This window comes from Diospyros lotus, chromosome 11, assembly GCF_014633365.1.
Source record: "Diospyros lotus cultivar Yz01 chromosome 11, ASM1463336v1, whole genome shotgun sequence".
NCBI lineage: Eukaryota > Viridiplantae > Streptophyta > Magnoliopsida > Ericales > Ebenaceae > Diospyros > Diospyros lotus.
Genome location: NC_068348.1, coordinates 20,013,832 through 20,028,378, shown reverse-complemented (window position 1 = coordinate 20,028,378; position 14,547 = coordinate 20,013,832). Strand labels below are relative to the sequence as shown.

Genomic DNA, 14,547 nt, shown 5'->3' with positions numbered 1-14,547 from the left:
AAGAAAGGTCTAGATCAGCTGTGACCACTTTAGATAGTTTTTCCCGTTCAAACGATAGGCTGCTCGGAGAGACTGCAATTCTCCTCCCAAGGTCCCATTTTGAGTTCCAGCAATTGGAACTTCTGAGGTATGGCAGGAATTGGCTGCATCTGATGTAGGTTCTTGGACGGAAGACATCTCTTAGCTAAGATTCAGATGACAAACGAAAGATGGGAAGACTGGTAAGGATAGGCTTTGTAGATCCCAGAGAATTGTAGAACAAAAACAATCCCTAGGGCCCTGATACCATGTTAAGTTTTGGAAAAAAATAACCTTATTGTTTCACTTTTTTATTCACTAGAAAAGCTTGATTTATACAAGCTTCTTTACAAAAAAAGGAAACAACTAACTTTAGGAAAGAATCCTATGATCTATACAATTTAGGATACAACCAAGATAGGAAACATAATCTAATCTAGAAGACACAATTTTACTTTTAGGAAATAATATATACAGTCAATCAATCTAGGAAACATATATAATCAATCACCAATCAATCAATCATCAATTAATCAATCACCAATCAATGATTGAATCATCAATCAATCAATCACCAATCAATCATCAATTAATCAATCACCAATCAATGATTGAATCATCAATCAATCAATCATCAATCAATCAATCATCAATTAATCAATCACCAATCAATGATTGAATCATTCCATATTAGCTACCATCTTTCCCAATACAGAAACATTACTCTTGCTATTGTTTCTTGTTACTTAGGGAAACCCTAGCTACTAACAGTTATCAATCATAGTCAAGTTCAAGAGCTTCATCATTTTCATCTTCTTATTTGTCTTCAAACATAGCCAAATCCACTTACTCTCCATCCTCTACATTATCGTCACCATCAATCATTTCTAAATTCAATTCTTCTTCCACTTTATCTTCAACAACTTTTTCTTTTCCTTTTTTTATCTAGCTTCAAGTTCCTTGGCCCTATATTATATAATATATTAGAATTCAACTCAAACTTACACAAATACATTAACTTAGTTTTAAATCTATGTTTTTTTTTTTTCCTAATTCTGCTTTACTTATGACGTTACAAGTATCTCAACTCAATCTCTATTTTTTTTTTTTTTTTTCTGTTTGAGAGTAGGTTTTTATGGGTATTTTAGGTGTCTTAATTTTTTTGCTTGCAATTCGTGCAATTCATGCGATTCGGTGTCAATTCTTCTACAATTTTGATTCACCATATAGAGTCGACTCGTTTCCTATATAAATCGAGTCGACTCGTATAATTTTAATAACAGTGCTCAAAATAAAGGAACAAAAACTAAACAAACAGAAACCAAACCAATCTCATAATAATAGGAAAGAATCCATGAATACAACAACAACAACATATCCAGCCTTTATCCCACTATGTAGGGTTGGCTACATGAATTCTAGACTTCCATGTATTTCTATCTTTTGTCATATCTTCATTGAGATCCATACACTTCATATCAAACTTTAATTGTCTCCCTCAAAGTCTTCTTAGGTCTGCCTCTACCTCTTTTTTTGATTAATTGTTCCATTTCATTAACTCTACTCACAGGAGCGTCTCTTGGTCTCCTTCTCACATGACCAAACCATCTTAGTCTAGTCTCTCTCATCTTCTCCTCTATTGGCACTACTCCTATCTTATTACAAATAACTTCATTTCTAATTTTATCTTTTCTTGTATGGCCGCACATCCATCTTAACATCCTCATCTCCGCTACACTCGTCTTTTGCTCATGTTGGTATTTGACTGTCCAACATTCTGAGCCGTACAACAAAACTGGTCTTATAACTGTTCTATAAAATTTTCCTTTCAATAAATAAAGGGACAAAAATTTTCAGGCACTCTTACTGTTCCGTCATCTGGCTTATGTTCTTACAGTTACTAAATATAACACTTATTCAGAATTTATTCTCTTTTTTCCTTCATGGGTACTAAGAATGGGCCGCCCAAACCGTAAGTTCTAAGTAAGTTCAGAACAAATAATGTCCACAAATTTCAGCTTCCAGTAGTGGAAACATACAGTTTCACAGCCATGTTCCCCACCTTCTAGGACTATGCCAAACTTATATCAAGTTGCAAATAGAAAGTTGAAAGCACATACAGAATAATTCATGGTCATTACACCTAAAGCTGAATGAAGTAAAATATATATATATATATATATATATAGTTTGACATCATGTTTTATGCAAGAGAAAAAACAAATTGAGAACAAACCAAAATCTTTATGGTGCATGGGATCATTTAATCCTTGAATAAATGGACCGAGCACAAAATCTTCAGGGACTAATTTGGTGCAGTGTCCATAATTTTTCCACTCAATGCCCAAAAAAGACTCCATGACCAAGCACCTTACTGCAATAAAAATGACAAAGGACAGTAATTATTCGTAAACTGACTAAATTTACAATAAACCAACTTGATACCAATTAATAACTAGGCATATTGACAAATTACTGGTACCATGAGGATTGTCATGCAAGAAACCCCTCTCCCACAAAATAGGTAGCCATGTGGATATATCTGCCAATGGATCTATCTGATTTTGAATGCGTCCTTCATCAACAGCTATCAAGGAATCTTCAAGTGGAAAAGAATACTGCAGCAACAGGATCATCTGCAAAAATAATATGAATTTTATAAGCATATAACAACTGTAATAGGCTGATAATAGCTAAAATTATAGTCACAGATCTGACTAAGCAGTGGTTACAAGCCCTTTCAGAAACCAATAAAGTAAATACTAATTTCAGGTTTTTGCTCATACACTGAGTTCAGTTGATTGATTTTGCAAAAACCTAATATAACATTTTGGTTGTATATTGACTTATCTAATATAATTATCAAATAGTCAATCATGCATTTTTCTACCCACATCACTACATTTATATTGAAAACTGATATGTTTGTTTCTTGAATGTGATTCTGTGGCTTATCCAACTAATTCTGAAGTACATGAATGAGATAAATTGAGTGATTCAAAGATACAAAAAACAATGGTTAGCATAATGAGAGTAAAGTCAGAAGTTTTTATAATGAGCCATTCCAATAAGGAGGGCTCAATATGACTTTGCTGTTAATTTGTATAATGAGAGAAAGCATAGACATAATGATTTCTTTACAAATCTAGTAGCTTTATATAGCTACGTCTCCTAGGTAAGTAATTCTATTCAATGTTCTAAAAGGCCCGCCTAGGCGGTAGGCGGCTCTTGGCTATTGCAATTCAGGCCAAATCTGCACCCCCCAGGCATCAGGCTCAATTAATCGTGCCCAATCAGCACCTAGGCGGCCTAGGCGACGCCTAGCCGCCTGGGTCGCGCTAGGCCTGGGCAAATTATCATTCCTTGTTGCTAAGATCTCCTCTATTCGTTTGTTTCTCTCTATAACAACTATGTGCCACTGGCCGTTGTATCAGCTAGACATTAAGAATGCCTTCTTACATGGTGAGCTTCAAGAGGAGATTAATATGGAGCAACCTCCTGGGTTTGTTGCTCAGGGGGAGTCTGGATTGGTTTGTAAACTCCGTCGCTCACTATATGGGTTGAAACAGTCTCCTCAAACCTAGTTTGGTCGCTTCAGTGCTGTTATTCAAGACTTTGATATGACTCGTAGTGAGTTTGATCATTCATTTTTTTACAAACACACGTCACAGGGGAGGTGTATATACTTGGTTGTCTATGAGGATGATATTGTTATTATGGGTAATGATCAAGATTGTATTGTTCAATTGAAGAAACATCTTTTCCATCATTTTCAGACTAAGGACTTGGGGTTACTTAAGTACTTTCTTAGCATAGAAGTTGCTCAGTCCAGTTCTGGTGTTGTTATCTCTCAACGAAAGTATCTGTTAGACATTCTGGAAGAAATTAGGATGCTTGATGGTAAACCTATAGATTCTCCTATGGACCCTAATGTAAAGCTCTTACCAGGACAAGGGGAGCCTCTTGCATATCCTAGGAGATACCATAGGCTAGTCGAAAAACTTAATTATCTCATTATCACTCAGCTGACATTTCTTTCTCAGTCAGTGTTGTCAGTCAGTTTTTACAGTCTCCTTGCAATAGCCACTGGGATGCGATAGTCCGGATTCTCAAGTATATTAAGAGAGCCTCAGGTAGAGGACTATTGTATGAGGACAGAGGTCATACTCAGGTAGTCGGATATTCTGACGATGATTGGGCAGGTTCTCCCTCTGATAGACGGTCTACTTTAGGATATTATGTTCTGGTTGGAGGAAATCTGGTATCTTGAAAAAGTAAGAAGCAAGAGGTTGTTGCAAGATCGAGTGCAGAAGCAGAATATCGTGCTATGGCATTGGCAACGTATGAATTTATTTAGTTAAAACAATTGCTTCAGGAGTTTAAGTTTGGAGAGATATCACAAATGAGATTAATTTGCAACAATCAAACTGCAATACATATTGCTTCCAATCCAATCCTTCATGAGAGGACCAAACATATCGAGATAGATTGTCACTTCATCCAAGAGAAGATTTTATCAAGCTGTATTACCACATATTTTGTCAATTCCAATGACCAGTTAGCAGATGTCTTCACTATGTCTCTCAGAGGTCCTCGAATTAAATATATTTGTAGCAAACTTGGTGCATATAGTGCCTCTAGGATGGATCTTTTCTTCACTCCATCTCACTTAAATATTGAGGTATATACAAGGTAGTTAGGGGCAAAAGGCACTATGAACCTTATGTTGCCCAAAGCACTAAGCGCTAAAAAAGTGCTCAACAGATCAAAGCAAGGTGCAAAATTTTAAAAAATAATAATAAAAGAATACATTTAATATGAAAAAGATAATCAGACAATATAATATATAACATTAACACACAAAAATATAAGTTAAATAACAAATGTTCTATATTTATATAAAAAATAAACAATGTTAAATACTTATAGTAAAGCAAACAAATTGTTTAATCTAGGGTTTGTAAGGGAATTTGGAAGAAATCAAGAAAGAAAGAATAGGAAGGGAGTGGAAATTGTGAAGAATTGGGGGAGAATTAGCCAGATAGAGGGGGAGAACAGCAAGAATAGAGAAAGAACAGGGAAATCAGATGGGAACGAGAGGAGATTAGAGTTGAGAGAGACATAAGAATTCAATTATCATTCCACATAATGATTTCTTTACAAATCAAGTAGCTTTATATAGAGGAAGCACCAATGAATATTATGCCCAATTAGCAGTCCAAAGAGAGAATTTATGTTAAAGTTCAAAAAGAATGATAAAAATTACCTGGTGATTCCATGCTGCTTCAACCAAGTGAGTACCATACTCTTCGAGCATTTCATACAAAAGAAAGAATGCTCCCCATTTCTGCTGATTGTTTAAAGAGGGCTGCACTGAACTTAATATTTTCCCCACGCCCAATGATTTGGCTTCCTTGTCAGCCCACCGCCCCCTCTTCGTCAAACCATGAGCCTCTGAACTTTTCCCATTGGATACCACCTCTAAAACACCAGAGTGGCACTGATCTTTCTCTTTTATCTGAAGCATTGTCTTCAATATGTGTAATGACTGTTTCCTCGCTAACCCCTCATTGTCAACCTAGGATATTAAGAGGAAACAAATTCCCAAAGCATCAAAAACCCAGAAGCAAATCAAAGTTTTTAGGGAAACTAATCAAGCATTGCTGAATGCAAGTACCAGGCCTTTTTTTATTTCATCCCAGAATTCTTTGTCTGCTCTTATTTGAAATCCTTCTTCTCGTTCACCTGCAAAATCATCTTCATGCCCATGAATGCAACAGAAAAAAGACACATACAGAGACAGCACACTATATGAATCTCTTCTCTCTGAAAGTCCCAGAGAGAACAATGTTTTGCAGCATGCCCATATTTTCTCAAAAAAATGCTTCCTGAAAAATTAGCAAGTATCTAGTCAGTTTTTGACTTAAAACATAACATTTAGTACCTTCACTGGGGTTCATTCACTGTAACAAACAAAAGCCAATTTACCTAGAAAGTATATATGTCTGCCCACAAACTGAGATTTCAAAAGCATGACGAGACAGAAATGATTTAAATATGTTTGGTAGGAGTAATTTAATTGCACAAGAGCGATGTGCTGTACTTTGCATAAGCATTCGAATGGTCATGTTATAAAGATCCCACAGCAAGTTTTTTGTTAACTTTTCTGCACAGTTCGAATTAGCTGAACTTGATTTTGACGTGCTTCCAACAGCACATTGACTTTCTATGGCAGAATCCAGAATTGAAGTTAAAATACGGCATGATATATGCAATGGGAACAATTCACTTTGCAACATCATACAGTCTCTATTCAACTCTGAATCAATTGGCAGATAACCTATGCCCTGGAAAACTGAGCATCTGCTCCATCTATAAATAGCCAATTCTTCATTTTGACGCATCCCCAAGGACAGACCTACCAATCTAAGGAAAAATGGCACCATGGTTGTTTCTACAATCTCCCAAGCTCCCAATTCCATCACAACACGATAGAAAGAATCTGCTACCTAAAACCATAATCATGCAAAAAAAATAAGAAACATGCCATATCATGCATCAAGGAATTGAAGAACTACAATTAAGTATATGTAATTCACAGGGCAGTAATGTGGGCTTCCCATCACCTCATTAAGCATTTCAGAATCATGTGCTTGTATCAGCTTCATTAGTGGTACTAAGATCTTCCAAATAAATGACTGCAAAGCACCATAACTACTAGCACCTGCAGAGAAAAAATCCATGAAAATGCAGATAAACACTATGTTTTACCACATGTATCCTACCTCCCAACTTATCAATCAATAATGCATGCAATGATTCTTCATTGGTGGCAAAGCACATAAAATATCTGCCAACCTGGTCTACAAAGCCAAAGATAATTGAACCAAGAATTAAAACAACAATGCTATGTGAGTAACACTACGACAACAATTCTTTTCTTGCAAGTAGAGCTTCAAAAAAAAGAAAAATGGGTTGAGTCCTTGCATCCATGGGATATATAGAAGCTGTAATAATTCAACACTAAACAAAATATCAACAAAAAGAAGCCAAATGCCTAAATCTCGTAAACATTATCAATGGGGATCAACAAGGAGAGGATGCAATGACCACAAGAGGAAGAGATGATAAGAAAGCAAGGAGTCTAAAAATGTGGGAAATATTTATATGATATTTCATTTAGATGTTTACACCATGCAAGTTTTTTAAGAAAATATCTATTATTTCAATCCCAGATAGTTTAAATAAAACTGTAAAAGTACTTCATCTACTCTCCTCAGTCAGGGATAACGACAGAGACTAAAAGTTCTAATCACATTATAATTTGTCTGAATTAGGAACAGTGAAGAGAAAGGAAACTTATGTTTTGACTCTGTTTCTTACTTTAGTTTGGATATCTAGTTTGGTAAGGTTATATAAGTATATAAATACCTTAATAGTATATGAAAATGGAAGGTAGTCTTTTTACTCTCTCTTTCCTTGCCCCTCACATCTCTAAATTGTTTCACTTTTCCCAGCAATACCTCTATTAGTATCTTTTCCTATTATTTTCTCATATCCTTTCTTTATTCTGACATTACTGTAACAACTTTGTTCTCTCTCCTCTATTTCTGTTCTTCATCTTCCTCTACCCTCCACCAACCAAAGGATTGTTATGTTTGTTAACTACAGAGAATGAGAGAGATTATTAATCCTGTGTAATAAATGTGGCATTGTATATATTCTCAGATCACATGCACTCATGGGAAGAATACATTTTTGGCTAGGATGGATAAAGAATAGAAGGGTAAAAAATCACATGTTTGGTGGTTCAAGAAAGAAGTCTAGCTTTGGTAGCAACAATAAAGTTGCTCCCTGGTGATTGGAAGTTAAGAGATTCAAGTTGTGGAAACAACTTCTTTGTAAAACAAGCGTAGGTTTGCATATAAAAACAACTCCCTCTTGCCCATTGCAAGGCAGAGAGCCTCGTACACTGAGGATGCATTTTTGGTGTGTTCAAGAAAGAGAGGTGGTGTTTTGGAATTACATAATTGCCATCACTCAAGACACAATTTTTAATTGCAGTCCATATGAAACATTATACATTGATATACGTGTAACTGTACAATAGCATCTATCCATTACCATTAACAATCTTCAAAGGTACGAGAGGTCAAATTTACCCCAGTGATTCATGTGCATGAGTTGTGGTGAGTTGGTTCTTAAATGCTTGGTGGTCAGGGACGTTTTAAATCTTTTGTTTTCATATTTTGGTGCTCAAACATTTTGGTATTCAAAAATGAAAAAACCGCATTAGCAGTTTCGCCCTTCTGACCAAAATCTGAGATTTTTCTGCGGCATTGGACAAGGAAATGGGTTTGATATAAGAGTTTTATTTTGGGAGAAAATTTGGTTGGAGTTGTAGTCTGTAAAAATTTTTTATAAATAGTTTTAAATTTTGAAAAAAAAAAAAAACAACTCACATATATTGCCTCTTTGAATCAGACCAGAAAAAGAAATTCTGTCTCGAACTGGACTTCAGAAAGTGTTCCATCAAATAACAGAAAAGAAGAACTGGCGAAGGTAACTCACCTGATTTCGTGAGGAGATGACAGAGTGCGCCCATAAAAGACATAATATAATCACGATGCTCCAAATCAAGTTTTTCACTTCCCTCGAAAACGCCCTGTCTTACAAAATAATTATCCAATAAGAAACTGAACAACATAATCGAATTCATACATTGTTTGGCTGCTGAGAAACGTTAGGCGACAGATTTTAAGATCTCAAATTCCATTGTTACAGCATAAAGGCGCAAAGCAGGCGGAAGTACTCATTCAATTTCTATCCCAATTAAGTAACCAGAATAACATTTATGCACAGGAATCTCTGTCCGGTTTGCCAGTTTTCCCAGCAGCCAAACTTAATTTTGTAATGTTGGACCTACACTTCACTTCATACAGTCAGTGATACCTTGGTAACACCGGGGAACGCATCGAGAAGCGAAGAGAAAAGAAAGAACGGAGACAAGCCGGTAGAATCTACAACGCAATCCAACATCGCCGGAACGGCCGCCGGAGGGACTCGCCGGAGACTATTACGCAGTGAATCAACGCAAGCAGAAGCAATTTTGGCCTCCGCTTCAGACATATCTTCCCGAAGAAAGAGAGAGAAAGGAGAAGTAACCGGTGCTGCTCGCCGGAAATGTACAGTATGCTTGTTATTACACAATCGATTCGACTGGCTGCAATAAACCCTAGGACTAGGGTTTTTGTCAAAATGAAGTGTTGTTTCTCCTACGCGCCTGTTATGGAAATTTACAAAAATAGGACTCTCGTCACGAAACTTCAAACATAGGACACTTAAAAACCTTTATAAAATTAAGACTTTTAATGTATATTGAATAAAAATACTCTCACTTTTTCAATTAACTCTTTTAATGTTCTTTCTTTTTTTTCTTCAATAGATCTTTCATTTTCTCTTTATCACTCTATATATATAAGGTAGATATATATATATATCTATTTATCATTTTTTTTTTCTGTTACCACTCTCTATAATCTAAATATATGTGTATTGACGTGGCACCACCTAAAATTATCAAAATACCCCTACGCGCCAATAGTCTTACTCGCCATATCAAAATACCCCTACATATAAAAGATAAGAGTCCTCACCAAGTATGACCAAACTCTACAGCTCTCACAGTTATTACTACTTGCATTTATTCTACTGATTTGAGCGTCAGAGTCCACCCCGGGGGACCCTAGCCCCGCCACTCCGTTGTATAGTAGGCTCTATCACCGAGGTCCGATATCGCCAAGTCTGAGGTTCGATTCCCGAGATTCATTCGCAGATGTGGCACGTGATGGTCGGTCCCAAAAACCATCATCATTTAGCGCCCATCGTGGGGCCGACGTCCAAACTCGCCAGCTTACTCTTCTTTCCCTGCCTCACGCTTCGGACTTCAACTCCTCACCTCGGACCTCGGATTTTTCACAAGTGTCAACGACTTTCACTTCTTGCCATAACTAACTACATGGCTCCCAGAAGAGATGTGACTCATAACCAGGCTGATGTCAATCTAGAGGCCCCACTGCAAGGGGAGAATCCTCCACATCCGGCCAATCCAATGCCGGATGATCGACTCACCAGGCTGGAGAATCAGGTCTAACAGTTAACAAAGTTGTTGACTGGTTATTTACACCAGAATGAGCAACATCGTCCACACGTGCCCTCTCAGAGGGCAGAGCACCAGTCGTCTTCTCCTACTCGGGAACCTCGTCAATCCGGCCAGTCGAGCCAGGAAATCCACCATTCTGAGGCGGCAGGATCTACTTCTTCCCCCTCACGAGAAGAAGGGACTTCGCAGGAGAGACGATTGCGTTTCCTAGATAGGCAAGTCCAGGAACTCAAAAAAGGAAAGGAAGAGCTACCCCACATTGGCTCTAACCAACCCTTGAGCAAGGTTATCATGTCGGAGGTTCCACCAGAAAGGTTTCGTATCCCATCCATCAAGCTCTCTAACAGAAGCACAGACCCCTATGATCACATAGAATTTTTCTCCTCTCACATGTTGGTGCAATCGGGGTCCAACGTGATGTGGTGTCGGGCATTTTCAGCTACCTTGGGAGGTCATGCCCGGACTTGGTACTCCTGTCTTCCCCATCGTTCCATCAACAGCTGGGAAGAGCTAAATACCTACTTCCTAGCCCATTATGCTCCCTTGAAGCGCCATCGGAAGTCTTCCATGGCTCTGGTGAACATCAAGCAAAACTAGGGTGAATCCCTAAGGGATTTCGTGGCTAGGTTCAATGAGGAGGCGTTGAGCATTGACGAGTTCAATCAACGGATCGCAATGGTGGCACTCCAGAATGGCTTGAGGGCTGGACCATTCGCTCAGTCCTTGGCTAAGACTCCACCTCGTACTTTCACAGAAGCCCTTACACGGGCTAACAAGTACATCAATGCTGAAGAGGTGATAAAGGTGAAGAGGGCTGAACATCCTGATAAGAAAGAAAGAGAGAAGGAGAAGAAAAAGCCGATGGTGGAACAGAAGACGGACTACCGCCCCTTCCGAGCTCTAGATTGTCCGGGTTTTGGGGGTGCACGGGGAAGCCCGGTGAGATACACTCCCTTCAATGCTAGTCGAGCAGAGATACTCTTGGCACTGGAGGACAAGAATTACTTGCGACGTCCTCCCCCACTGAAGTCTCCACCTAACACTCAAAGCAAAAAGAAGTATTATCGCTTCGACCACGGCCACGAGACAGAGGACTGCATCCAATTGAAAGAAGAGATACAAGAGCTTATCAACCGGGGTTACCTCCGGGATTTCATTAGTCGATGAGGTGTGAGCTCGGGCAGGGTAGAATCCCAACCGGAGCAAAGAATGAGGTTTCCTACTCATGATCGCTTTCGAGAGCAAAGTCGAACACCGCCCCGGAGAAAAGGAAAACAGCCCGCCAAGGAAGGAGGACAGAAGTTTATCTTGTACACGTTGGCGGTGGGAATAGTTCCAGGGTCTCACTCAATTGCTCCCAAGAGCGTGGTAATGAGAAGGTGGTCATCACATTCTCCGAAGAGGACCTTCCGGGCTACCCCAACTATTCAGATCTGTTGGTGATCACTGCTCCAGTAAGAGAGTGGGAGATGAGGCGAATCCTCGTAGACCCGAGTAGCTTTTTGGAGATTCTTTACAAGAGAGGGTTCCTAGGGGTGGGGTTCACTCTTGATCAACTGAGGCCAGTCCGTGTCCCATTAGTGGGTTTTGATGGAATGGTGATTCATTTCAAGGGGTTGATCCGGCTACCCCTGACGGTCGGTAGTGGCTCTCATAAATCCCAAGTGACATTGGATTTTTTGGTTGCTGATGTGCCCTCGGCATACAATATGATCCTTGGAAGGTCTGGGCTTAGTGCTCTGAGGGCGATATCGAGCACGTATCCCATGGTGTTGAAATTCCCTACTCCGGGAGGGATTGGCAAGGTAAGAGGAGACCAACGGCAAGCTAGGGATTGCTATGTAGCCTCTTTGAGTGCCACTATTGCCAAGGGGTCAGAGTCAAACTCAAGATTGAACCAGGATGCTGTCCCTCAAGACAGTTAGGGCCAGATGAAGACAGAACAGGGGAAAGCCCCAAGTATATGAGTAGGTCAGAGATCGGTAAGGGGGGAGGGACAGAGTTCCGTCGCTTCTCCCATGGTGGTTGCTAGTTTCATCTTGGAAGGTCCAGAGGAGCCTAAGACCTCAGAGCCGGTGGACGAGCTCGAGGAAGTCTTCCTTGGGGAAGAGCCCAATCGGACAGTGCGGATCAGTTCCAAGTTACAGGAGCCCTTGCAGTCCGAGGTCCTTTCATTCTTGCGCCAGTATCAAAATGTGTTTGCTTGGTCTACACTGGATATGTCAGGGATAGACCCGGCTGTCATGACCCATCGCTTGGGGCTCTACCCTGATTGCGTGCCGGTGAGGCAAAGGAAGAGGAAGTTTTCCCCAGAGTGGGCTAAAGCTATAGAGGCTGAGGTGGAAAAGCTTATGGAGGCTAATCATATTCGAGAGGTCGATTATCCAGAATGGTTAGCCAACTTGGTCCTTGTTTCTAAGGGGTCGGGAAAATGAAGGCTTTGTATTGATTTTAAAGATCTTAAAAAGGCCTACCCGAAAGACAGTTACCCTCGGCCTAGGATCGACGCGTTGATTGACGGAACAGCGAGATGTCAGTTGATGAGTTTCTTTGATGCATTCCAGGGGTACCACCAAATCCCATTACACCCTGAGGATCAGGAAAAGACTGCCTTCATCACAAATAAGGCCACATATTATTATCGAGTCATGCCCTTTGGGTTGAAGAACGCCGGAGCTACATATCAGAGGTTAATCAACAAGCTATTCAAGGCTCAGCTCGGTCGAAACATGGAGGCTTACGTTGATGATATGTTGGTCAAGAGTCTCTTGGCTGAGGAGCATGTAGAAGACTTGGAGGAGTGCCTCCAGACCTTGCGCCAGTATCAGATGAAGCTCAACCCAGCTAAGTGTGCATTCGGGGTGACAGCTGGTAAATTCTTGGGGTTCATGGTGCATTATCGGGGGATTGAGGCTAATCCCTCGAAGATAAAAGTCATTCTCGAGATGCCTCCTCCTCGTAGTATCAAGGAGGTGTAGAGACTAACCGGGATGATAGCGGCATTAGGGAGGTTCTTGGCAAGATTTGCGGAAAGGCACTTGCCATTTTTTAAGGCCTTGACTCGAGTCCAGAATTTTGCATGGACAGAGGAATGCCAAGAGGCGTTTGAGCAGCTGAAACAGTGTTTAGTCTCCCCCCCAATCCTAGCTAAGCCACAGTCGGGAGAGTCGCTATACATTTATCTGGTAGCCTCGGATGAGGCCGTCAGTTCAATTTTGGTACGGGAGGAGGACAAAGTTTAAAAGTCGGTCTAGTATGTGACCAAGAGATTGGTCGGTCTACTATGCCCTAGTCATCTCCGCTCAAAAGTTGAGGCCTTACTTTGAGGCACACAATATTATTGTCCTATCAAGTCAGCCATTGAGGCATGTGTTGGGAAAGCTGGACTTGTCGGGGAGGATGCTCAAGTGGGCGGTGGAGCTAAGTGCTTTCGACATTGACTATCGACCTCGGCCGACCATAAAGGCACAGGCCCTTGCTGACTTTATCATGGGGGGCACCCTACTAGTGGAGGGCTCTCTCTGTGGATGGCAGCTCCAGTGTCAGAGGTAGTGGTGCTGGATTATTGCTCCAGGGCCCCGATGGACAGGTTTGGCCATATACCCTCTACTTCAAGTTCAATGCCTCTAACAATGAGGCTGAGTATGAGGCGCTCATTGCCGGGCTCAAACTAACGGAACAAATGGGAGTCAGGGATTTAGAGGTATAATTCTGACTCAAACTTAATTGTGCAACAGGTCACAGGGGAGTTTGAGGCTCGAGAGGACGCCATGGCCCAATACTTGACAATAGCCAAGGATCTTATGGCACGGTTTCAAGCGATGAAAATCAATCATGTCCCACGTGCGCAGAATGCAGTGGCGGATGCTCTCTCGAGGATAGCTACTTCTTCCTTCCCCAGGAATTCCCGAGCTATCTACATGGAGTCATTGCCCCATAAGAGCATAGAGACAGAAGCGAAGCAGCTTTGCGTAGAAGGGGTAGAAAATTAGATGGATCCGATTGTAGCACATCTAACAAATGGATGGCTACCAGATGAGGAACAAGAGAATCGAAAACTCAAGCATCAGGCTGCCAAGTTTCTTCTGATCGGATCAGACCTTTATAAGAAATCCTTCACTCAGCCGCTGCTGAAATGCGTTGGGCCCATCGAGGCCGACTACATCTTAAGGGAAATCCACGAGGGGATTTGCGGCAGTCACATCGAAGCTCGGTCTCTTTCCAATAAGGCACTTCGGCAGGGGTATTATTGGCCAACAATGATGAGCGACGCTGTGCAGTTGGTCCGGACCTATGAGAGATGCCAAAGAACTTCCAACCTAGTTCATACCCCGGCAGCTGAACTCACCCATCTGGCTTCGCCTTGT

The 14,547-nt window shown here is 40.6% G+C and overlaps 2 protein-coding genes across 8 annotated transcripts in view; one reads left to right on the top strand and one right to left on the bottom strand.

The window, feature by feature from the left end:
* The window catches only part of LOC127813058 (uncharacterized), a 148,334-nt gene extending 139,006 nt beyond the window's left edge, over positions 1 to 9,328 (bottom strand). For 5 of the 7 annotated variants that reach the window (XR_008026057.1, XM_052353779.1, XM_052353783.1 and 2 more), the window contains exons 1-8: positions 8,971 to 9,328; positions 8,590 to 8,683; positions 6,645 to 6,742; positions 6,007 to 6,527; positions 5,696 to 5,906; positions 5,285 to 5,596; positions 2,501 to 2,654; positions 2,255 to 2,392 (exon numbers count right to left, since the gene is read on the bottom strand). Coding sequence is in view for 6 of the 7 variants with exons in the window: in XM_052353779.1 (XP_052209739.1) it covers positions 2,255 to 2,392; positions 2,501 to 2,654; positions 5,285 to 5,596; positions 5,696 to 5,906; positions 6,007 to 6,527; positions 6,645 to 6,742; positions 8,590 to 8,683; positions 8,971 to 9,147 (1,705 nt within the window). In the remaining variant the exon portion in view is untranslated. Of the gene's footprint in view, positions 1 to 2,254; positions 2,393 to 2,500; positions 2,655 to 5,284; positions 5,597 to 5,695; positions 5,907 to 6,006; positions 6,528 to 6,644; positions 6,743 to 8,589; positions 8,688 to 8,970 lie in introns of those variants that run through there. The other 2 variants (XM_052353780.1, XM_052353782.1) reach the window with 2 other exon arrangements.
* A 708-nt stretch (positions 9,329 to 10,036) lies between these two features.
* Positions 10,037 to 12,105, top strand: LOC127812766 (uncharacterized). Its single transcript, XM_052353292.1, has 4 exons — positions 10,037 to 10,165; positions 10,208 to 10,395; positions 10,807 to 11,318; positions 11,423 to 12,105. Exons 1-4 carry the CDS (start codon positions 10,037 to 10,039, stop codon positions 12,103 to 12,105), a joined length of 1,512 nt encoding a protein of 503 aa, XP_052209252.1.
* The last annotated feature ends 2,442 nt before the right edge of the window (positions 12,106 to 14,547 follow it).

Coding starts and splice junctions, on each gene's coding strand:
- LOC127812766 (XM_052353292.1), top strand. CDS start 10,037: ATGGCTCCCAGAAGAGATGTGACTCATAACCAGGCTGATGTCAATCTA. Junction 10,166..10,207: donor TCACCAGGCTGGAGAATCAG/GTCTAACAGTTA, acceptor TATTTACACCAG/AATGAGCAACATCGTCCACA. Junction 10,396..10,806: donor CGATTGCGTTTCCTAGATAG/GCAAGTCCAGGA, acceptor TTTCGTGGCTAG/GTTCAATGAGGAGGCGTTGA.